The 23,502-nt window shown below is 35.4% G+C and overlaps 1 protein-coding gene across 3 annotated transcripts; it reads left to right on the top strand.

Moving 5' to 3' along the window:
* The first annotated feature begins 508 nt into the window (after positions 1-508).
* Positions 509-20,409, top strand: Cbll1 (Cbl proto-oncogene like 1). Of its 3 annotated transcripts, none has more exons than XM_046422505.2 (6): positions 509-853; positions 8,695-8,862; positions 12,893-12,990; positions 13,350-13,433; positions 14,171-14,244; positions 16,909-20,409. In XM_046422505.2, the coding sequence occupies exons 1-6, from the start codon at positions 841-843 to the stop codon at positions 17,942-17,944; spliced, it is 1,473 nt and encodes a 490-aa protein (XP_046278461.1). In that variant the 5' UTR covers positions 509-840; the 3' UTR covers positions 17,945-20,409. The 3 variants fall into 3 exon arrangements, with proteins under 3 accessions (XP_046278461.1, XP_046278460.1, XP_046278462.1); XM_046422504.2 differs by having other exon boundaries at positions 511-853; positions 12,890-12,990; XM_046422506.2 differs by lacking the exon at positions 509-853 and adding an exon at positions 919-1,979 and having other exon boundaries at positions 12,890-12,990.
* The last annotated feature ends 3,093 nt before the right edge of the window (positions 20,410-23,502 follow it).

Genomic DNA, 23,502 nt, shown 5'->3' with positions numbered 1-23,502 from the left:
GGGAGGCAAGGGCGCCTCGCTCGTCCTCCAGTCCTTTAAGCGTCCGGAGGGTTCGAAGCGCCGCCGGAGTTTCCCTAGATAATGAATGGTAGTCAAGCACTGTAAACGTGTTTCAACTGTTAGAGGAACTTCGGAGGTGGGAACCGGGGAACTGTCTGCTCTGCGTGGGTCTCGGCAGCCCGTCAGGACAAAGCGAAATTTAGACTATAAGCACAGAGCTTCCCTCTAGCCGGGAGCTTCCCCCAGCTCAGCGATTCCCTGGGCAACCTCCCACTGGAGGACGCCTGCAGGAGCGCGGTGTTTACACCTTCCCTAGAGCAGGAGGAGGTAAAGCAGCCCTCGCGGACCCGGGGGGATTCCAAACCGTTACTCCGCCCGCTGGGGTGGGGCCATCCCAAAGGCCGAGCATGCGCGCTAAGCCAGCCGGCTCCAAGACACTACAAGTCCCACAAGGCAACGCTCTGCGTGGGCAGGCGTCTGCCTTAGCCGCCCCAAGCTTATTCCTCTAGCTACTACCGCTCTCCGGCTGCCGCCGCCCCCCAACCCCCTGGCCCCATCTATTCCCTTCCCACGCTAAAGGCTACTTCCTCTTTGAGGCAAACGGGAAGCCTTAACAATCTCAATACAGAAGCTCCCGGCTCCGCTTGCCTCTACCTGGACTATGCCTGACTCCCTCATCAGAGAAGGGTGGTGGAGGCGCGAGAAGGGAGCTCTTGCAGGGCAAAGTGGGGCAAACCGGCCACACTTCCGTCTTCTGGGCTCCGGAAGGTAGCGCGCACGCGCTCGTTGCGACTTCGGCTCGGTTGACTTCCGCTCCCACTGTGCCCTGCGAGCCGAATCATGGATCACACTGGTAAGGAGGCGGAGGCAGTGGGGGTCCCAGTTTCATGCCCCCTTGGCTAGTCTGGGACTGGTCGTCCAGCGGGCAAAAGGGGTTACGCTTGCCCCACAGCACTGGGGTGTGGCGGTGAGGAAGAAATCTCGTAGACCCTCTTCCCGTGCCCCGCAGGGCCTGCTGCTTCTCGGCCTACCCTCCGGTGCGGTACCTCCATCCTCGGTGCCGGCAACAACCGCTTCTGTGTCTGCTTTTGCTGAGCTCCCAGCTGGGACAGTGGGCGGCGTAGGCTTCCTGGCAAGGGGAGAGCGCCGTATCTTTTATTTATTTAAACTCAACACAGTTGCTCTGCCCTAGGTTATGGGGTACTGGTGGGTGGACACCAGCGGTGATTGAAGTCTCCTTGTGCTGGTAGTTAGTTGAAGACTTCCTGCTCTCAGCTTTAGGCGGGTGCTGCAGTTATTTCTTGTTTGTCTCTTCGGTCCATCATGGATTAGAGGTTACAGAAGGGAAGGGAGTCGGATATAGTTTTCCAATTCATAAACAGAGCAGCTAGAAATTTCCACCTAAGCCTAAACCATGCCTATGCTTCGGCTGTGGTCTTTTCTCATCATCAGTTGAGGCCACTTATATAGGAACACAAAAGATCAAGACATTCTCATCCCTTTCGCCAAGGGTAGCTCCACCTCTTGTTAGGTGTTATGTGCTTCGCTTTCTTGTGGTTCTTGGATGTTGAGTGAGGCACTTGAAATTAGTAAGTGCTTCAGTTACATCGATCATAGCACACGTAGGGGGAATAGACTTTTTCTTAAGCATTGATCTGAATGTTCTCAGTCATCAGCTACATATTTATTGAGTGTGTGTACATACATGTTTATTTATGCCGGATATGTCTAGATACTTGCAGGCCTGAAGATGGAATGATGAAGGAGTTAACAATAGAACTGGGTTCTTTTCCTCTTGGACATTACATCCTGCTGGGGAAGACAGACAGTCGCACACATTCTCATTCCCCCCACCCCCATATATATATATAAACTCGTTTACATATTATTACAGATTGTGGTGAATGCCTTCAAGGAAAACAAATGCTGTGGAGTAGGAAGTTTCAGAGAGAATGGGCAGGGAAGGTCTTCTGGGAAAGGTTAGTAGTTGAGACTCATGTATAAGAAGAATCTAGCCATGAAATAAAACAGAAGGAACATTTTCAGCAAGTTCAAAGACTCCAGGATAGGAAAATGTAGAGAATGCCAGTTGGTTGTGGCCTAGTTGGCAAGGGAAAAAGAGCCCTAAGTTGAGGTTGCAGAGGAAGTCTAAGTCACCACCTTCAGGACTTTGAAAGGTACATTAAAGAGTTTAATTTTAGTTTGAGTGAATATGAAGTCTCTGAATAGAAGTAAAAGAAGGAACATAATCTTAAATACATAATGGACTGTTTTGTGGAAGTCAAGAATAATAGAAAATAGACAATTTAGGAGGTCATTGTAGTAGACCAGAAAGGAGGCTTGGTTTAGTGAAAATGAAGTGATGGAGTACTTGCCTAACATGCAGTTCACAAGGCTCTGGTTTGAATCCCCTGCACCACCACCACTACAACAACAAAAGGTGGAGAGAGGTGGGATGAGGGGCGAGAAAGGGCAGATGCAATAGATGTTTTGGTGGTAGAGCTCAAGCACCTGCTAATGAATTGATTTGGGGGTATGGGAGAGAAATGCCTGGGCTTCTGGTTTCAGTGGAAGTTAGGAATTTGGGAACAAGAATTTGGTTTTGGACTGCTGGGTATGTGATGTATATTGATATAGGATGGGCGGTACCAAATGGAGCTCAGAGGAAAGATATGGACCAAAAATATATATTTGGGAGTTAATACCTTATAGTTGATCTCTTTAAAGCATGAGCATGGGAGAGATCATTTAGTGAGAGGCGTATAGAAAAGAAGAGGGCCTAGAACCAGGCTTTAAGGAATTCCAGAGTTTGGAAAATATATAGAGTTGAAACTCTGGAGTCTTGAGGGTAGGGTAACAAATGTGTGATTTTAGCAAAATATTTCTCCTTTATCCTGTTACTGGAACTGGGAGTGAAGTCCCTTTTACAGTTTAGAAGTTGTTATATTAGGAAATCTGAAAATGGATGGGTGTGTAAGAGGCTTTATTCTAATTTTAAACTTTTTAAGTTAAAAGTTTGCATGGGAAATAAAAGTTAATTTCTTTTTGAGACTTTCTCCTTAATGTTTCATATCAGAAGACAGTACCAGTTGCTATACACTGATTGTGGGGAAGAAACTTTTGTGAAAGTTTCAGATATCAGAGTTCATAAACATGAATTTGATGACAATCACAAATAAGCCATTGACAAATGAGGAAATGCTGTTAGCTAGTTAATTGAAGACATCATGATAGAATAGGCATCTTGAGAATGATTTTAATATCAAAGGATCAAGTCGTCTTTGGAAAAATTGGTGAAACCCTTGAATATTAGTGCAAAAATGACTCATTGTATATATGGTCATGCGTAAAATTGAAATGTAAAATGAAGTATTTTAAGGAGAAAAAATTTTCCATGAAACAGTTAACACTTGATTCATTCTTTGGTCACTCATATGCATTGTTGAATTAGCACCTTTGTAAAGTAACCTAAATTTTGTAAAATATTTCTTTGTTCCTTTTATTCAAGATAAAAATCCAAGACCTTTTTAAGCTACATAATAAAAAGTGCTGTTTCTTGTAAGGTGAATTCACCATAAATGGCCAGTTATCCTTAGTTTTCTCTTTGAATAATATCCAAGGACTTTGTTACTATGGACTGTATGTTTAGTTATTAATTCAAAAGGAAATTGTATTGTATGTTTTGATCCTTAATTTTAAAAAGACACAAACCAAAAAAAAGTTCCTCAAACAATCCCAAATTGTTGTCACTGTGAAGTGTTCTACTTTATAACTTGAAATTTGTGAAGCAAACAGCAAAATTTTAAGGGGCAGCAGGCTCTTGCACATGGCAAGCTGGCTATGTGATCAACAATAAGAGACCTCAAGCGTTCAGGGTGGTGTGAAAAGAACTTGTAATGAAGTGTTGGTATTTTCATTCACAAAGGTAAAACCCTTAAGAATCCTTTTGATAGCTGAAGGACAATATTAACTCTTTTTTAATAATTGGAAAGTCAGGAATACTTTTTAAGAAAAATGTTATTTAGAAATATCTGCCTTTTGGCTGTTGCATTGCTTTAAGTATTTTTACATAAATAAACAAATGCATTGAAAATGAATGAAATACATTAATCAGCTTGTTAGTTCATTTAGTGAAATGTTGAAAATTGATAAAGTTGGAAAAGTTGAATTTATTCTAATTCAAGAGTTTAGCTAACCATGTAATCCCTTTTTCATATCCCCCTGCAAGATTACCTGTTAAAAAAGTAGAAAGTAGACTGAAAAAATTCAAAATAATCATTCAGGACCTATTTTAACACAAAAAGTGTACGTGTAATACAGCCTTGGAGGTCATTGGTACTTAGTTACTACTTTTGTCTTTACTCATAATTAATATGGACAGTTTATTTGTTTTGATTGTAATATTGTTTGCAGGGGCAGTTATACAACTTTGTTCAATAACTTATGTTTAAAACATAATTTAAAATTTTTGTTTCTTTGTAGTTCTCATTTTAGAGCATTTTCCTTTTTGACTCTAGGTAAAGTTGATTATTTTCTGTGTTATAATATCTTTTCATTTACTTGAACAAAGGTAACTCTTTAAGCTCTACATGAGTTGGTTCTATGAAATAATAATGGAACATAAGTTAATTTGTTTCATAGATGATAACAAGCAGAGGTGTCATTTGTTTAGACTTAGATAGATGGAGTTAGAAACCTTGCATCCTCCTAGATTATAATTTTCCAATACAGTGCTAAGAATAACTCAGTGTATCTCTAGAAATGTTGTAGTACAAATTATTGCATGTTTCTGTTATTACGGGGTATAATAAATTTTTACTTTATTGCTCAACCCTTTTCCTTCATTTTAGGCTGAAGGAAATAATCTCTTTAAAACTGACTTCATTTTCAGGTGCATTATTTAATTTTGCCTTCATCAGGGTTAGTTTTTTTTTTTGTTTGTTTTTTTCAGTTTTATTGGTTACCCTAATGTAAACTTAGCAACTTTATTGACTGTCTACGTGGCAAGCTTGACAGGAGATAGGGATGGTTTTGTTTCTTTTCCTTTTTCATTTTTTTTTTAAATTCTCATAGTTACTTTTTTTAAAAAAAATATTTAATTTGTTTTACATGACAGCAGAATGCATTTGAATTCATAGTACACATAGAGCACAGTTTTTCATATCTCTGGTTGTACATAAAGTAGAGTCACACCATTTGTGTCTTCATACATGTACTTAGGGTAATAATGTCCATCTCATTCCATCATCTTTCCTACCCCCAAACCCCCTCCCTTTCCTTCCCTCCCTTTGCCCTAATCAAAGTTCCTCTATTCCTTCCATGCTCCCCCTCACCCCCATTATGTATCAGCATCCACATAGCAGAGAAAACATTTGACATGATATTCTCCAACCCCATCCATTTAGCAGCAAATGACATGACTTTATTCTCTCTTAATGCTGAGTAATATTCCATTGTGTATATATACACCACAGTTTACTTATCCGTCTATTGAAGGGCATCTAGGTTGGTTCCACAATTTAGGTTTTGTGAATTGTGCTGCTATAAACATTGGTGTGGTTGTGTCACTATAGTATGCTGTTTTTAAGTCCTTTGGGTATAAACCAAGGAATGGGATTGGGTCAATTGGTAGTTCCATTCCAGGTTTTCTAAGGAATCTCCATACTGCTTTCCAGATTGGTTGGACCAATTTGCAATCCCACCAGGAATGTATGAGTATGCCTTTTTTTCCACATCCTTGTCAACATTTATTGTTTAAATTCTTAATAGGTGCCATTCTGACTGGAGTTAGATGAAATCTTAGAGTAGTTTTGATTTGCATTTCTCTAGTTGCTAGAGATGTTGAACATTTTATCATATATTTGTTGATTGACTGCATATCATCTTCTGAGAAGTGTCTGTTCAGCTCCTTAGCCCATTTATTGATTGGATTATTATTATTATTTTTGGTATTAAGTTTTTTGAGTTCCTTATATATCCTAGAGATTAGTGCTCTATCTGATGTGTGTGTGCTAAAAATTTGCTCCCATTTTGTAGGCTCTCTCTTCACCTCACTGATTGTTTCTTTTGCTGAGAGGAAGCTTTTCAATTTGAATTCAGCCCATTTATTGTTTTTGGATTTTATTTCTTGTGCTATAGGAGTCTTGTTAAGGAAGTCGGGGCCTAATCCAACATGATAAAGACTTGGGCCTACTTTTTCTTCTATTAGGCGCAGGGTCTCTGGACTAATTCCTAGGTCCTTGATCCATTTTGAGTTGAGTTTTGTGTGTGGTGAGAGGGGTTTATTTTCATTTTGCTGCATGTGGATATTCAGTTTTCCCAGCAGTATCTGTTGAAGAGGCTATCTTTTCTTCAGTATAAGTTTTTGGCACCTTTGTCTAGTATGAGATAACTGTATTTATGTGGGTTTGTCTCTGTGTCCTCTATTCTGTACCATTGGTCTACAAGTCTATTTTGGTGCCAATACCATGCCTTTTTTGTTACTATTACTCTGTAGTATAGTTTAAGGTCTGGTATAGTGATGCCACCTGCTTCATTCTTCTTGCTAAGGATTGCTTTGGCTATTCTGGGTCTCTTATTTTTCCAGATGAATTTCATGACTTCTTTTTCTATGAGGAATGTATTGGGATTTCAATTGGAATTGCATTAAATCTGTTTCCAGATGAATTTCATGACTTCTTTTTCTATGAGGAATGTATTGGGATTTCAATTGGAATTGCATTAAATCTGTATAGTACTTTTGGTAATGGTCATTTTGACAATATTAATTCTGCCTATCCAAGAACAAGGGAGATATTTCTATCTTCTAAGGTCTTCTTCAATTTCTTTCTTTAGTGTTCTGTAGTTTTCATTGTAGAGGCCTTTCACCTCTTTTGTTAAGTTGATTCCCACGTATTTTAGTGTTTTTTTTTTTTTTTTTTTTTGAGGCTATCGTAAATGGGGTGATTTTCCTAGTTTCTCTTTCAGAGGCTTTGTCACTATACAGAAATGCCTTTGATTTATTGGTGTTGATTTTTATATCTTGCTACTTTGCTGAATTCATTTATTAGTTCTAGAAGTATTCTGGTGGAATTTTTTGGATCCTCTAGGTATAGAATCATGTCATCAGCAAATAGTGATAGTTTGAGTTCTTCTTTTCCCATCCATATCCCTTTAATTTCTTCCATCTGTATAATTGCTCTGGCTAGGTTTTCAAGAACTATGTTAAATAGAAGTGGTGAAAGAGGGCATCCCTGACTTGTTCCAGTTTTTAGAAGGAATGCTTTCAATTTTTCTCCATTTAGAATGATGTTGGCCTGGGGCTTAGCATAGATAGCTTTTACAATGTTGAGATATGGTCCTGTTATCTCTAGTTTTTCTAGTGTTTTGAACATAAAGGGGTACTGTATTTGTCAAATGCTTTTTCTGATCTCTTGAGATGATCATATGATTCTTTAGATATATTGATGTGATGAATTACATTTATTGATTTCTATATGTCGAATCAATCTTGTATCCCTTGGATGAACCCCACTTAATCGTGTATTTGATTTGCCAGAATTTTACTAAGAATTTTTGCATCTATGTTTATTAGAGATATCGGTCTGAAATTTTCTTTTTTTGATGTGTCTTTGTCTGGTTTTGGAATCAGGCCTTTGATACTGGCCTCATCGAATGAGTTTGAAAGTGTTCCCTCTTTTTCTATGTCATAGAATAATTTGAGGAGTGTTGGTTTTAGTTCTTCTTTGAAGGTCTTGTAGAACTCAGCTGTGTATCCATCTGGACCTGGGCTTTTCTTGGTTGATAGGCTTCTGATGGCGTCTTCTATTTCATTGCTTGAAATTGATCTGTTTAACTTGTGTATATCATCCTTATTCAGTTTAGGAAAATCATATGATTCTAGAAATTTGTCTTTGATATTTTCTATTTTATTGGATTATAAATTTCAAAATAATTTTTAATTATTTTCTGTATTTCTGTAGTTTCTATTGTGATATTTCCTTTTTCATCACAAATTTTAGTAATTTGAGTTTTCTCTCCCCTTCTCTTCATTAGCATGACTAAGGGTTTATCAATTTTATTTATTTTTTCAAAGAACCAAGTTTTTGTTTTGTCAGTTTTTTCAATTATTTCAATTCCATTGATTTCAGCTCTAATTTTAATTATTTCCTGTTTTCTACTGTTTTTGGTGTTGATTTGTTGTTCTTTTTTCTAGGGCTTTGAGGTGTAATGTTACGTTATTTGTTGACTTTTTCTTCTTTTAAGGGATGAACTCCATGGAATGAACTTTCCTCTTAGTACTGCCTTCATAGTGTCCCAGAGATTTTGATATGTTGTATCAGTGTTCTCATTTACCTCTAAGAAATTCTTATAGTTCAAGACAGAGGTTCTTATCTTGGGTTCATGAAGTTTTTTATTTTTCTGTAAACTGTGGAATTAGTGAAAATTTTTATTGTTCACTTCTCTAAGAGAGATAAAAGTACTATAGCTTTGTCAGTTTCTAATAGGGTTCCGTGTCTCAAAAAGCGTTGCTTTAAAAGTTTATCTAAAATAAAGAAAATTAGCAGTAAATTTGTGTTAGTGTAATATTTAAAATCAGGACTAATATTGTTAACCCTTGATAATGTTGGTTATGTTGTTTTAATACCTGAGATGAAATAATCTTCAAAAAGAAAAACTAAAAGAAATTAAAATTTGTTTTTTCCTCTAACATAGATAATGAGTTACAAGGCACTAATAGTTCTGGATCATTGGGTGGTCTTGATGTTCGCAGACGAATTCCTATAAAACTCATCTCCAAACAAGCAAACAAAGCCAAACCTGCACCTCGAACTCAAAGGACTATAAACAGGATGCCTACAAAGGCTCCACCTGGTGATGAAGGTAATTTGTTTAAACTAATATGTTCAATAGTCTTTTTGTTTATCTCATTGCACCATACGTCTGTGATCTTATTTACTTATGGCTACTTTAATCTTACATGCTCTTTTCAGCCTTTTAATTTCATTTTGGTATATTTTATGCTTTTTTTCTCCCTTTATAAGTTTCCCCTTTAAAAATAAACCTAAATGGTATTCCAGAAAGCATAGCATAAGTAAAATAGCTCCCTCTATAATCCTTCTTTCCAAAGATAATCTTATGAAGACTTTTGCACAAAAGTACAGTTTTTTCCTAGGTAGTTTTTCATGTAAAGTGCATTTGAAATTTTGCCTTATCACTACATTCAGATGTACATAATTTAAAAAAATTGGTTTGGTCAGTGGCTCAGGAGGCAGAGACAGGAGGAATGTAAGTTCAAAGCTAGCCTCAGCAGTTTAGTGAGGCCCTAAGCAACTCAGCAAGACCCTGTTTCTAAATAAATATATGAAAGGGCTGGGGATATGGCTTAGTGGTAAAGTGCCCCTGGGTTCAATTCTTGGTACCAAAAATAGAAAAAAGAAATAGGTTTGGATATTTCATTTATGATATACCATAATTTATTTAGCAAATTTTTTAGTTTTTTTCCTCTAATAATGGTACAGCAAATATCCTTGTGTATATGGCTTAATATGATTATTTTGTAAAATTTATACTTTGCAAAAACTTTGGACATTTAAAAACTTGATGATAATGTACATTTTAGAATTTGTCAGATATTGTCAAAGTGCTTTTCAGGAAAGGTATATTAGCTTATATTCCCACACATCGATTTCTGGTATTATTAACTTAATTTTTTTCTTTTCATATATATTTCTTTAATTATATATAAGGTTTTATATATTATATATATCTTTTCATAGTATATCTTTTCATAGTATTGGTCATTTCTTTTGCCTAGGTTTTTCCCATTCATATTCTTTTCCAGTTTTTCTGTTTGGCAGTCTTTTTTCCAATTTTTATGGGATTTTTGTAAATTAATGCAGTTAGCCATTTTGTTATATATTGTCTGTATTCTCCACTTGTCTTTTGAATTTTATTTGAATAAAATTTTTATTTGTAAAGATCTTGAAGACTCTGTGTAGCCAGATAATTAGTCTTGCTCTTAGGACTTTTGGGTTTTAGGACATTCTTTAAATGGAATTCCTTATTCCATGAATATAAGTTTTCCTATTTTACTATTTAGTAGAGGTCAGTAAACTGGCCAGTGGGCCAGATCTGGCCCTGTTTTTATAAATAAAGTTTACAACACAACCATGATTGTTCATGTAAGTTTTATTGGTGGCTGTTTTGCTTTCCTCCTATAATGGCAGAGCTGAGTATTTTTGATAGAGACAATATGGCCCACAAACTCTAAAATATTTATTGTCTGGGCTTTTACAGAAAAAGTTTGCTAACCCCTGTTTTGGGACATTTATGGATATGTGTTTAGTTGTGGTTGTTGATGTTGTTGTTATTTTAATTTTTTTAGTACCAGGAATTGAACCCAGGGCACTTTACCATAAACAATATCCCTAGGGCTCCCCAACTTGTGTTTTTTTTTTAATTTTGAGAGAGGATCTCACTAAGTTGCTTAGGGCGTTGCTAAATGGCTCAGGTTAGCCTCAAACTTAAGCCTCACAAGTTGCTGGGATTATAGATGTGTGTCACCATTCTCTGTGTTAGTTTATTAAAAACAAGCAAATGAAAAGCCTAACAGAAAGTGAGGTCTTACTTATTTTTCTCCATAGAGGCTAGCCATTTTGCAATCATTTACTAGTCTGTATATATATTTTTTTGCTGACTAGGAATCTTGCCATTAACATATGTTAAAGTTCTTAAAGTAGGTATATTTCTAGATTTTCTACTGTATTCTAGCAATCTGACTGTATATTATTATTATTATTTAAAGTATCAGACTGCTTTAGTTACCTTATAAAATAGTTCCTTTTACCATAGGGTTTCTCTTCTGCCTAAAGAAGTCTACTTGAAGTTGAAACATGGTAAATCATGGTGGTAAAGCTGGGGTATGGTTGAATGGTAGAACATATTTAGCATATTCAAGGTCCTAGGTTGGAATCCTAGCACCAATAAATCAATGAAAAATCACAATAGTTACAGCCTAGGGCAGCTACTCTACTATATAGGCTCCCCATCCCCCCTTTTTTTTGTTAAGTAATATTTTAAACTAAACATGATGTACAATAGCTCTGTCTTAATAATAATCCAAACAATGCAAAAAAAAAAAAATGCGCTCATGTTTCCTCTTAGGTATGGCCTCACTCATCCTCAATCCTACAGCTCTTTCTAGAGGGAATTACTGTTACAAGTCTCTCTTAATAACATTAACTTAGGTTGAAGGTAATTATTGGATATTTAGGTTCACTTATTTGGTATTCTTAAGAAATTATTTTTCCCCCTAAGGCATTGATCAAAATAGTGATTTTTGGGTGCTAGTATATTATCTGCACAGATATATAATTTAATGATAGGATTACTGGTTAAGCCACTCTGACAAATTATTATATATTTCTCATTTCCTTGGTCATTCATCTTGGTAATTTTCTGGGTTTCCAGCAATGATTTTCTTTATTTGGAATTTTAAATGACCCCAGCTTTTATGAGGTGTAAATGGCCATACAAGAGCTTGGGTACAAATGATAAGAAAACCCTGACTTTCCACTATACATTTGTGTTAGAGGTAATTAAATAGTATATTGGAGTATTCACAAAACTCTTGCGTCACTATGTGTGTGCGCGTGTGCGCCTGTCCATCCATCTGTCCATAGGTGCTGGTATTTAGCTATGTGGGTAAGATTAAAAGTGTTTTGGCTACTTTGTTTACCAGTTCTAGGGCCAAAAGAGTCATGAGAAGCCTTGAAGGAGGGATATATTTGTCTTCTCAGCTTTACTTTAGGAAATTGGATTCTACCTAGAATTTCCATCAGTTTTCTGTGCTTTTGTATGAGATGAAAGGATTGAGAGGAATGCTATCTCAACTTTTTAATTAGGCGAGAGAAGGTGAGAGTATTTGATCTTTTTATTGTCTCAAGTTTATAGATAATAATCATACAGCTCCTGCTATTTGGGTGATTAACTAGGAAGAGGTTTTAATTGAAAGGATGAAGTATGAATATGTTGATTCTAAAGTCATGCCCAGTGTGTGGGTAAGAAGGATTCCTAAGAAAATCTTCAGAAGAAAAATCTTACGTGACTGCATGACCAATATAATTCTGCAACCTGTACACTCAGAAAAATGAGAAATTATATCCCATCTGATTCAGATGTGTGATATGTCAAGATCATTGTACTGTCATGTGTAATTAAAACAAATAAAAAAAAACAAAAAATAAAAAAACAAGAAAAATCTTGTCATAGAAAATCTTCAGAATTTGCTCTTTTTCATTATGTTCTTTTGGCAATAAAAATCAGTTTCTTGTAGCCTTGTATCTACTTTTGTAGATATTAGAATAAATATGATATCTTAAAATATTATACAACAAGCATGATGGTTATAATTGATAAGAGCACTTGAATGGGAGTCGAGATTGATTTTGCTGTTAATTACACCCCTGCCCTGTGGCACCCCCCCCCCCCCCCCGCACCATATACAAGATGGAACCCAGGGGCACTCTACCACTTAGTTACATCCTTAGTCCTTTTTTTATTTTGAGGCAGGGTCTTGCTAGGTTGTTGGAGTTAGCCTTAAACTTATTCTGTTTCAGCTTCCCTGGTAGCTAGAATTACAGGTGTGTTGCACCATGCCTAGTTCTGCCACTAATCTTGTATGTTGAATTATTGAGTATTCTGCAGTCAATTATAAAGTAATAGGATGGACTATATGATCATTTTTACCTGGTGTTTTAAACTAGTCTTAATTACCTTATTTTTAGAAGAACTTTGAAAGATATAAGATGGACTTTTTAGTGAATAGGCCTATTTTGTCATATACATATAGTTCCCAAATGAAATTTAAGATTTGAAAAGTAAATGGGTAACGTTCTTTTTTCCTCAGAAGGATTTGATTATAATGAAGAAGAGCGGTATGACTGTAAAGGGGGCGAACTGTTTGGAAATCAGCGAAGATTTCCTGGACACCTTTTTTGGGACTTTAAGGTATAATTAAAAATAAAATATTAAGTATTAAATAATTGAAATGCATAATATGGAAGAATGTTATGAATTTTTAATATCCGTGACTTTTTCATCATACACAAATAACTTACTTATTAATGCCAGGTTTCTGTTATTTTCAAAAATAATTTGAGGTGATGTTCATTGAAGTAAAATAAGATCAATAACCACTATTTAAGAAGAAAAACAAACTAATGGTGGGTAATATGTGAGGATTAAACTAAGAAACCTCTATTTCTAATTGTTATAACAATGTTTATAAAATTCTAACCATACCACTGTGAATTCTAAAATTTTTAGAATTGCATAAGAAGGAAATTTTAATTATATCATTTCAACAGATCAACATCTTAGGTGAAAAGGATGATACACCAGTTCATTTCTGTGACAAATGTGGATTGCCTATTAAAATCTATGGGCGAATGGTAAGTATAATTAACTTAAATTCTGTTTTTGTGAATGTAAGCATTTGTGTAGAGGTAGAATTCTGAAAAATTTAAGTAGACAGAGTTTTTCATTCTTTAATAAGTATGTTTGTAACATTTAAGTATGAAATATGTAAGCAAAGTTTTGTTACTTTAATTTTTAAGAGCATGAAATGTTTCCATCATAGTGAATCTTTTTCTTTTTAATACCTTTATTTTGTTGTTTAGTTTTTTTCTTTTTTAAATGTGCTGGGGTTTGAACCCAGTGCCTCATGTGTGCCAGGCAAGTGCTCTACCACTGAGCCACAATGCCAGCCCCATAAGTGAAATTTTAACGAAGGGAATACAACAAATTTAATATAATTATTATTTATTACTTTGGAATAGTTTCAGGAGAAACAAGATAAGATAAAACGTGTTTACAGTGGTTTTCAGGAGCTTTTAACCAGCAGGGACTGTGTTAGAAATTTATAGGACTTACACATCTAGAAAATGTAAACAGATGTATGTGTATATATACATTATTAAAAAAGGGATCAAAGTTTTAACACATTCTCAAAGCCTTTGTGATTAAAAAGAGTGTTAACTATTACTTTTATATGGTTAGTACTTATTAAATGTTCATTTGAACAGTTTTCATATGCTTTCTAGATATAGATCACTATGCTTATTGTTTTTTTTTACAGAAATATTTTAAGTTGTTCCAGTGTGCTTAACTATAATGTCTTTGTTTACAGATTCCATGCAAGCATGTTTTTTGCTATGACTGTGCTATTTTACATGAAAAAAAAGGAGATAAGATGTGTCCAGGGTAAGATAAGGTCATTTTTACTTTTTTAATTGGTAAAGTTTGTGGTATAATGATTTATAAAGGGTTAAAGGTCAGGGTGTGATGTAAACCAGGCAAAAATATCAAATATGTAGACATAGCTAATCTTTGTGAGCCCAGAGTTGGCTTTAGCCTTTTCAAGATGATGGGCAGCCTCCATCAGTCAACTTAAACTGACCCACATGATAAAATCTCTGTGCCATCATAGAATTAGTATTCTAAACCAGAAGCAATTATGTTTTCGTTTGCTTTTCATAGTCTCAAAACAAGTTATGAAGAACTAAGTCCATTTTGGGATAGTCAGTCTTTCGTTTTCTTTTGGTTGTTCTTTCCCTCTTCCTCACTAGAGAGGTAGTGTAGTATGGGTTAGTGATTAAGAACCGAGACTCCTGGTATTAGAATTCTTAAATTCAAATCCCTGTTCGGCCATTTATTGGCTATGTGACATAAGCTATTTTTTAATCTATAAAATGGGACTGGTAATTATACTGACCTTCCTAGATTATTTTCAGGATTCATCAAAGACTGATTGATTGATAGAACATAAGCACTATGTATATATAAGCTATTCAAATATGATTATTATATAACTTCATTTAACAAATGAGGAAATGAATTATTCACAGTTGTGACATAGACCCAAACGAGTTATGAAGAGGTAGGTCCATTTTGGGATAGTCTAAAAGAATTGAGAATAAAGTAGGAATTTTTATATCAGTTTAGAACCCCTGATAAGGCAGGCTTGAGAAAGACTAATAGAAACTTCCTTGGAACAGCCTTAGGTTATTGATTGATTGATTGATTGTAAGTTGTATGTGGAGCACAATGTCTTTATTTATTTTTATTTTTATGTGGTACTGCGGATTGAACCCAGTGCGTCACACATGCTAGTCAAGCGTTCAACTGAGCTACAACTCCAGTCCCAGCCTTAGGCTTTTTAGATTACTTATAACCTCTATTTGAAGCACTCCAAGGCTTGTAGTATTGGTTGCTAACAAAGCTATGAATGATTGCATGGGGTGATTCCCTTTTTGGTGTAGGAAATTGGCATTACTGAGAAAGGAATGATTCATTGAGAACCCAATGACAACTGATTTTCTTGGCTTGAAGTAACATTATAAAATTTGTTATTGGGGATTAAAACAGTATTCTGTAAAATTGTAATTCAGAAGAGTTATGAAATTAGAAGCTTATATTGCTTGTTTTGGTTATTTTCTCTAATGCCTAATTTTTCAACCCAGTATACATTAAGTCATGTAGTAAATTTAGATTGCTTCCTTTGGATAAAGGGTTTCATATGTGATAAAACAGTATGTAAAGGACATTAAGAAGTTTCCTCTTTTACATAAGGGTTTCAGTGATAATGTTTAACAGGAAATTTGGTTTTCAAGGCATTAAATATAATTCTAGTAAGCACCTCACCTGTGCTGTCCTTATCTATTTTAGGACATAAGCCTATCTGGATTAATATACCCAGATCAGGAAGTGAAGAAATGACAACCAGAGTTAATATAAACATTACATATTACTGCTGTTAGGCATCACCCAGAGAAAGTGTCTCACATCCTCTTAATGTAGGGATGTTTCTGAGTTTATAATGAAAAATTAGAAGTGTGTTATATAGTCACTTAAAGGAAGCATTTTAGTATCAACAGGAATTGCCAGCCTTATAGCAGGATGGAGAAATAGAACTCAACTTCAAGAGTATAGAACCATTTAACCTAACTTATTGGCATACACCTGTAATCCCAGTGATTGTGGGGGCTGAGGCAGGAGAATCACAAACTTGAGACCAGCTTCATCATCTTAGTATCTCAAAAAACTAGAAAGGTCTGGGGATGTAGCTCAGTGGGTAAAGTACCCCAGGTTCAACCCCTAATACCAAAAAAATATATATTTAATAAGAATGTCAGTTGACACACATAGTCATTGTTAACAGCTTGTATCTAAACAATATCACTTAACCGGTGATTAAATACTGTCACTTTCATTATTTGATCTTAAGAACACTCTTTTAAGGTGAAATAGATATAACAACATTGTGAGTTAGAGTACATAATTTAATTTCACTTGACAAATGAGGAAACATTCAAAATGGGTCAATGACTTCCCAGTTCAAAAAAATTCCTTTCTTAAAGGGACCCTGATAGTCAAGGTTTAAATTTAAGTTATTTATATTTAATGTTAAGAGCACTAATGGTTAGGATGATCTTACCCATTGTTATTGTCCTTGCAGCATCTCCCACTTACTGTTCTCCATTTAGTAGTATTTGCTCAGCAAATACTGCTCCCGTAATTCAAGGTCTGAATTCCTTTGGTTGTGACAGGTCCTTGGCTTAGTTCTTTCTGGATTATTATTGTTATTATTTTTACAAATGAATAAAAAGCCACTTATAAAATCATTTCAAGGTGTTGGGAAGTATAAGGTCTCCTTTTAAGATATATTCTGGTAATACCACGAAGAGTTCAAGGTTGACAGAAATAATGATTAGAAACAAGGTAGGGGAGATTAAAGTTACTTAGAGTAACTATAACTTTTAATGTACTCTTTTGCTGTTTATATAACATTTTAAAAGTATTATTTTTAAAAATAAGTGCATTATTTTTACCTTTTTAGTAAATCAAATTTTTTCCCTTCTAATTTAGCTGTAGTGATCCTGTGCAGCGAATTGAACAGTGTACACGAGGTTCTCTCTTCATGTGTAGCATTGTTCAAGGGTGCAAGAGAACGTATTTGTCTCAGAGAGACTTACAGGCTCATATCAACCATCGCCATATGAGAGCTGGAAAACCTGTTACCCGTGCTTCACTTGAAAATGTTCATCCTCCTATTGCCCCACCACCAACCGACATCCCTGATCGTTTTATAATGCCACCAGACAAGCACCATATGAGTCATATTCCGCCAAAGCAGCACATCATGATGCCACCACCTCCTTTGCAACATGTGCCTCATGAGCACTATAATCAGCCACATGAGGATATTCGTGCTCCTCCAGCAGAATTGTCCATGGCTCCACCTCCACCTCGTTCGGTCAGTCAGGAAACCTTTCGCATTTCAACAAGAAAACACAGCAATTTAATAACTGTCCCTATTCAGGATGACTCAAATTCAGGTGCTAGAGAACCACCACCTCCTGCCCCAGCACCTGCTCACCATCATCCTGAATATCAGGGTCAACCAGTGGTATCGCACCCTCATCATATTATGCCTCCACAACAACATTATGCACCACCCCCACCTCCTCCACCACCAATAAGCCATCCAATGCCACATCCTCCCCAGGCTGCAGGTACTCCTCACTTGGTGTATAGCCAAGCTCCACCTCCACCAATGACCTCTGCTCCACCACCAATAACCCCTCCCCCTGGACATATTATTGCCCAGATGCCACCTTATATGAATCATCCTCCTCCAGGACCTCCCCCACCTCAACATGGTGGTCCACCTGTAACTGCTCCCCCTCCTCACCATTATAATCCAAATTCTTTACCCCAATTTACTGAAGATCAAGGAACTCTGAGCCCTCCATTTACACAACCAGGGGGAATGAGTCCTGGTATATGGCCTGCACCAAGAGGGCCACCTCCTCCTCCACGAATGCAGGGTCCGCCTTCTCAAACCCCACTTCCTGGACCACATCATCCAGATCAGACAAGATACAGACCTTATTACCAATGATAATAGTATTTTGAACTGAAGATATGATGAGGGAAAAAAAACTTAACGTGTAGTCAATCTTTTAATTAAGCTTTGACTGTTTGGGGAAGGAAAAGTACCTCTGAGGTGACTATAAAAAACACGTAGGGTCTTGTCTCTAAAATGGTTTTAAATCTTGACCTTAGGATTGATTTCAAGTACTATGCTATAGTGCAGATGAGTGGCTCAGTTGAGCACAGCTATATTTTAACAACTTTGTTCTCTAGGTGGTAAATTGACCCAGAAGAGACCATTTGTAAGAAAAAAAAAATTTTTTTGAAAAAAAAATTTTCATTGTTCCACTTTCAAAAGTATTGCTTTTGTTAAACCCAATGTTTAGTTTTTCTTGTGATACATTTTTGTTAACCTGTGTAAAAGGATTAAATTTCAATATGGTTGTAAAAATGCTATTTTTATGTGAATTTAAGTGCAGCCACATACTGTTTTATAAAACCATATGTTTTACCACTAATTTCCCAAAGTTACAATAAAATCCTAGAAGTAAAAATTTGCTAGAATTTGCTATAAGGGCAGACTGTTAAACGATAGAGAATTATTTCACATTTTAGGCACTGAAATTTTGCAATATCGTAAGTATGTAATACACTTCACTTGGATGCCTTTTTATGTTTAGGCAGCCTCAGGAGCACCAAAATACATTGGAATTCCAATATTAAGATATATTTATGTTTGTAATATTAAAAAATATTCTAATTATTTGAAAAGATATGGCCAAAGGATTCAACACTGTAGGCTCCAAGCTGGTGGGGGGATACTGTTACTTATTAATGCTTTTTTAGTGAATGGTTGGAATCACATGATGCACCACACTTATTAATCTTAAGTAACATTATTTTATAGAACTGTTTAAATGGTGTTATTTAGATGAAGTGTGTTCTACTCTGTTCATTGTCTTAAATATTTAGGGCTAAATAGACTTTATATAAATCCTCGTTTCATGGTAGCTTAATTCTGTGCTTATGTGGATTCTCGTTTATTGGATTTTAAACTACAATTTGAATGTTGTAGAGGAATTTAAATAATGTATTAATGAAGGATGTTTTCTTGTAATCACAAACTAGCATTTGCTCAGGTTTCATTGCTGTGTAATAAGGGGTTTTCCTCTAACTTGAAATTTAAAAACTATTTCCTTTCCCTTTGGTTGGTAAAACAGTCTAAACTTGGAATATTTTAGCATGGAGTCAACAGTAAGGACTACCAGATAATTTTGTATTGGAGAAGAGAAAAGTAATGACTAAATTGTGAATTTCAGTGCTTTATAAGGTGCCTTTAGAGTCAGCTTTTGCATTATAGGGGCTTGTTACAGTCCAGCTGAGATGACCACTTACAGTTTATACAGATCTCATATGTATAAATCAATCTTCTTAGGATATTATTGTATATCCTTTGAATAAACCCTGTGAAGTTTTTCCTCCCCCCCCCTAAAATGGTGCATAACATAAACATGATGTGTAGAATGCAGATATCATTTATTAGATAGTTTGTATAGTATATAAATTTAGAACATTTCTTTTTGACAAAGGATAAACTGATTGCTAATTTACCATTTGATTCTGTCAGGAATAGGCAAAACACAATTCTTGGATAATCAGATGCAAAATCATTTCTGAATTTAGAGCAGAATTTAGAAATAATACAAATGGCCATTTCAACTTTGGCTGAAAATAAGTAATACACTTTTTTCTTAAGCAAGTGGTTTTTCACACTTAGCAGTTTGAAAGTCTAGTTTGTTAATGCACTATTTCTAGTGAGAAATTCTTGTTATTAGAAGCATGGGAGTGAAATAGTGTGAAATGGTGGTGAGTGCTTCTATCATATTACTGTAGGTACTTGGACTGATGCAAACTTGATTCCTTTTCATGCCCCTGTTTAGGAGCTGTTAAAATATTACTGTTTAAATCCCAACCGTTCTTTGTTTCTTGTAATTAGAAAAATAGCCAAATTCACTTTAGAGCTTCTCAACTATTTATGAAAAGCTCTCCTTCGCTTATTGAAATTCACTAGCATTGAATGTGGCAAGAAACCACTTTGTGTTTTGGATAAAAAAAAATTATCGTGGTGAAATTCCACATTAATAATTCTTATAGGCTTTTAAAAATGATTTATTTTTCAGTTATGTTTAATAAATATGCAGGGAGGCAGATCAGATGAATGTCTTGTAGCGGACAAAAATTTTAAATGGTGTTAGACTTGAATTCATCAGTTCATTGTTTGAATGAGGGTGGGTGGGTAGAAGGAAAACAAAATTACTGTTAGTGTTTCTTTTCTTAAGGAAAAAGATGTGAATCCCAGCCTTATTTCAGGGAAGCCTTTGAAGCTATGATGGACATAAGTCTAAATGTATGTATGTTTCATTATATTGCTCTTAAGACTACTGAGGTGGCAGTTTAATTCTTAAAAACAATAAAATGGAAGCATAAATACTATTTTGCCTAGATGAGTTTTTACCTAATGATGACATGCTTGGGAGAATACAAAATTTTCGATGTTTATGTTGTAACTTTCCACAGCAAAATTAGGTTCACTTTTTTAAAGATTAAAACCAACAAATTGTTTTATTTCTTTGGTGCGTATTTGTACAGTATAGTATTTGGGGAACAATCTGTTGCAAAGACCTTAAGAAACTATCCATTTTATTCAAAATTGTGTAATTACTAATCATATCTAGCCAAAATATAAGTAGAAAAGAGATTTGAGCCTAATTTAAAAACTCAAAAATAAGTGACTATTTATGAAATATATAGAACTGCTTTAAAGTTTTGTTCTGAATGATATTCTGGGAGAGTATCTTTTTGAAAAAGACCTACACTGCTGTCTTTCATGAATTTTTAAAAATAGTCTTATAAGTACATGAAAAAACACAAATATCTAAAAAATATACTTCTCAGATTAGCCATCAAATCAGTAGATCAACATTAAATGAAATTTGACATAATCATATTCAAACATTATAGCTGGATTGAAGGGAATTTACTTTTTGTGAGTAATTTGTATGTATTGTATGAGTATGGCCTAGAAACCAAGCAGAATTTACTTACTACAATAAATGCACACTCTAGTAAAGCAGTGTTTAGATAATACACTAAGCTGAAAGAGGAATGGGAATTATGCCAGATGAAATATTAGGTAGTACTACTAATAAGAATTTTCTTGGCTTTTCAAACACCTTGTTTTGATTCATGCCCCTTGGATTTTCCGTTGTTGAAAAATACTTTAAGGGTGATTGCTTAAAATAACACTTGTGTTAAAGCTTAATTTCCCCATCTTTAAAAATTATGAATTTTTAGGCTTTACAAAATCATAGTATTGAAAAGTAAGTAATGGGTTTGGTTCTCACATTGTTCAGGATCATCTTTTAAAAAAATAACTCATTACAAAATATTTTCTATGACCCAAGAATATCTATCATTTCTATTTTAAGTAGTTGTAAGCCCTGTCATATTGAATTTAAGCCCATTTTTGTTGGGGACCACAAATCAAGTCAAGATGGCGCCTGGCAGTTTACCAGGAGGAGGGGTTTGTGAGGCATCGCCACTGAGCCATTAAGTTGGTGGAGATTCCTTATTGGCTGATTGCTGTAACAGGATGATGCTAATTGAGTCAAGCAGTGTGTAATCAGTTAGGTATATATACCTCTGCTGTTTTGTAATAAAGCGGCTCATGCTACCTTGGGTGCCCGCTACCTTGAGTTCCAGCTCAGTTCCCACTGAGTTTCCCCGCAATAAAGCAGTTCCCGTTTCAACCTTCAAGTTGCTTTTCACCTCCTGGTTATTGTGCCCAGCTGGACTGCTGCACATTTTCTGTTAAATTGTCCTTTTGCCTTCAGATTGGAAATTTCCTGCTCCATTTTACTTTACTTCCTTGTTTAAAATCTTTTATTTTTTAAAAAATTTTAGTCACTTTCAGTTACACAGGTATGATATCCTGTGGGGAAACAAACTAATATTACAAATAAAGGCAGAGGAGATACCTTCAACCACTTGCCCAGTGAGCTTCTGATAAGTCTTGTTAATTGTTAAAACTGACTTGTATGACTAATCATTTTATAGATCTGACATTTAAATAGACATGCTCAGCTGGTAAGCATCTTAATCCATGCCAAATGTAAATTTCATAACCTCTATTCAATAATTATATATTGAGTTCCTATTGTGGAATATGAAGATTCATTCAAATATTTATGCACTAGACATAGTGCTAAGTAAGCACTAAGTAAAGTTTTAAACTTGTAACACAAGTGTTATTTTAAGCATTCTGAAAGTATTTTTCAGTGATGGAAAGGCCTTAGTAAAGAATTTGACCCTGCTCCAGATAGGTGGGATGCACAATCTTTAAAAGAGACAAAGTGATTTATAAACATTAGATTGTAGACCATGTGGTAAAATCTTATGCAAAAAAAAGGGTAATTGGACTAGGTGTTTGTGATTTTAAGTAAAATGGACTAGGTAGAACTCATTGAAAAAGTGACATTTGATGAAAAATATTGAGTGAAAGTCAGGTAGATAATGTAGGTCAGAGCTTTTGAAGCATAGTGCGCAGTTTGTAAAGGCCTGAAATGAGATTGCACCTTGCATATTTGAGGAGAAGCAAGGAGTCTGGAGTAGAATAAATGAGATACTAGGAGGTCAAAGACTGGGGTTTTAGGCCAGTGGTAGAGCACTTTCTTAGCATGTACAAGAAAGACCTTGAGTTTAATAGCCAGTGTTATATATGTGTGTGTGTGTGGCGGGGGGAGTCAGAGATAATAATGGAATAGGGAAATAATAGGCCTTGTAGACTTTGACTCTGCTCCGATAGATTTGAGAAGCCATTGTAGCCTCCTGACTAAAAGAGTGGAGAATCTGGCAGAGACAATTCAGAAGGGTGTTCTAATACTTTACACAAGAGATAATGGTGGTAGCATTGTAGGCATTAAGAACTGGGTGACTTGAGGAAGGATACATATATGTATATAAATAAATATACATAAAAATTAAGCACCTAATATGTATTAGATGTGGGTATGTAGTAATGAACAAAAAAGATACAGTCCCTGCCCCTTAGGGGCTCACAATTTAACTTGTCTTGGAATTGTCCTTGATAGTCATCCCTAAGATTTTCTCAAGAGATTTTCTTTTATGTATTTTTCAAGTTGTAGTGGCAGGATTTTTTTTTTTTTAACCTTTAAAAATGTCCAGCTTTGAAATAGATCAGTTTTTAGACAGGTCTTAATTTCCTTTAGGAAGTAATATTTCCTAATTAAAAACCTGGGCTCTGAAGTTGGATTTCTGGACAGGTTTCTGCAACTATATACCTTAGACTAGTTTTTGTATCCTTGTTGAGCCTTGTTTTACTTTGTTATAAAGTCAGCATAATCATAGTGTCTACCTGTAAGGGCTATTTTGAGAATTAATTGATTGTATGTTTACATAGTCAATAGGATTTCCTGATAGATTTGTCAGCCTGAGCAGCCTGAAGAGTGGAGTTGTAGAATCACAGAGTCAGAAAATATGCTGGTAGAACACAATAAGGGGAGCAGA

Source organism: Marmota monax, unplaced genomic scaffold (genome assembly GCF_021218885.2).
Source record: "Marmota monax isolate L192 unplaced genomic scaffold, Marmota_monax_Labrador192_F-V1.1 WCK01_AAM20220418_F8-fsc00027, whole genome shotgun sequence".
NCBI lineage: Eukaryota > Metazoa > Chordata > Mammalia > Rodentia > Sciuridae > Marmota > Marmota monax.
This window is presented reverse-complemented; position numbering and strand designations above follow the sequence as displayed.

Excerpts from the sequence above, each read along its gene's own strand:
- Cbll1 (XM_046422504.2), top strand. Across the intron at positions 12,991-13,349 it reads ACCTTTTTTGGGACTTTAAG|ATCAACATCTTAGGTGAAAA; the intron begins GTATAATTAAAA and ends TCATTTCAACAG. Across the intron at positions 13,434-14,170 it reads TTAAAATCTATGGGCGAATG|ATTCCATGCAAGCATGTTTT; the intron begins GTAAGTATAATT and ends CTTTGTTTACAG.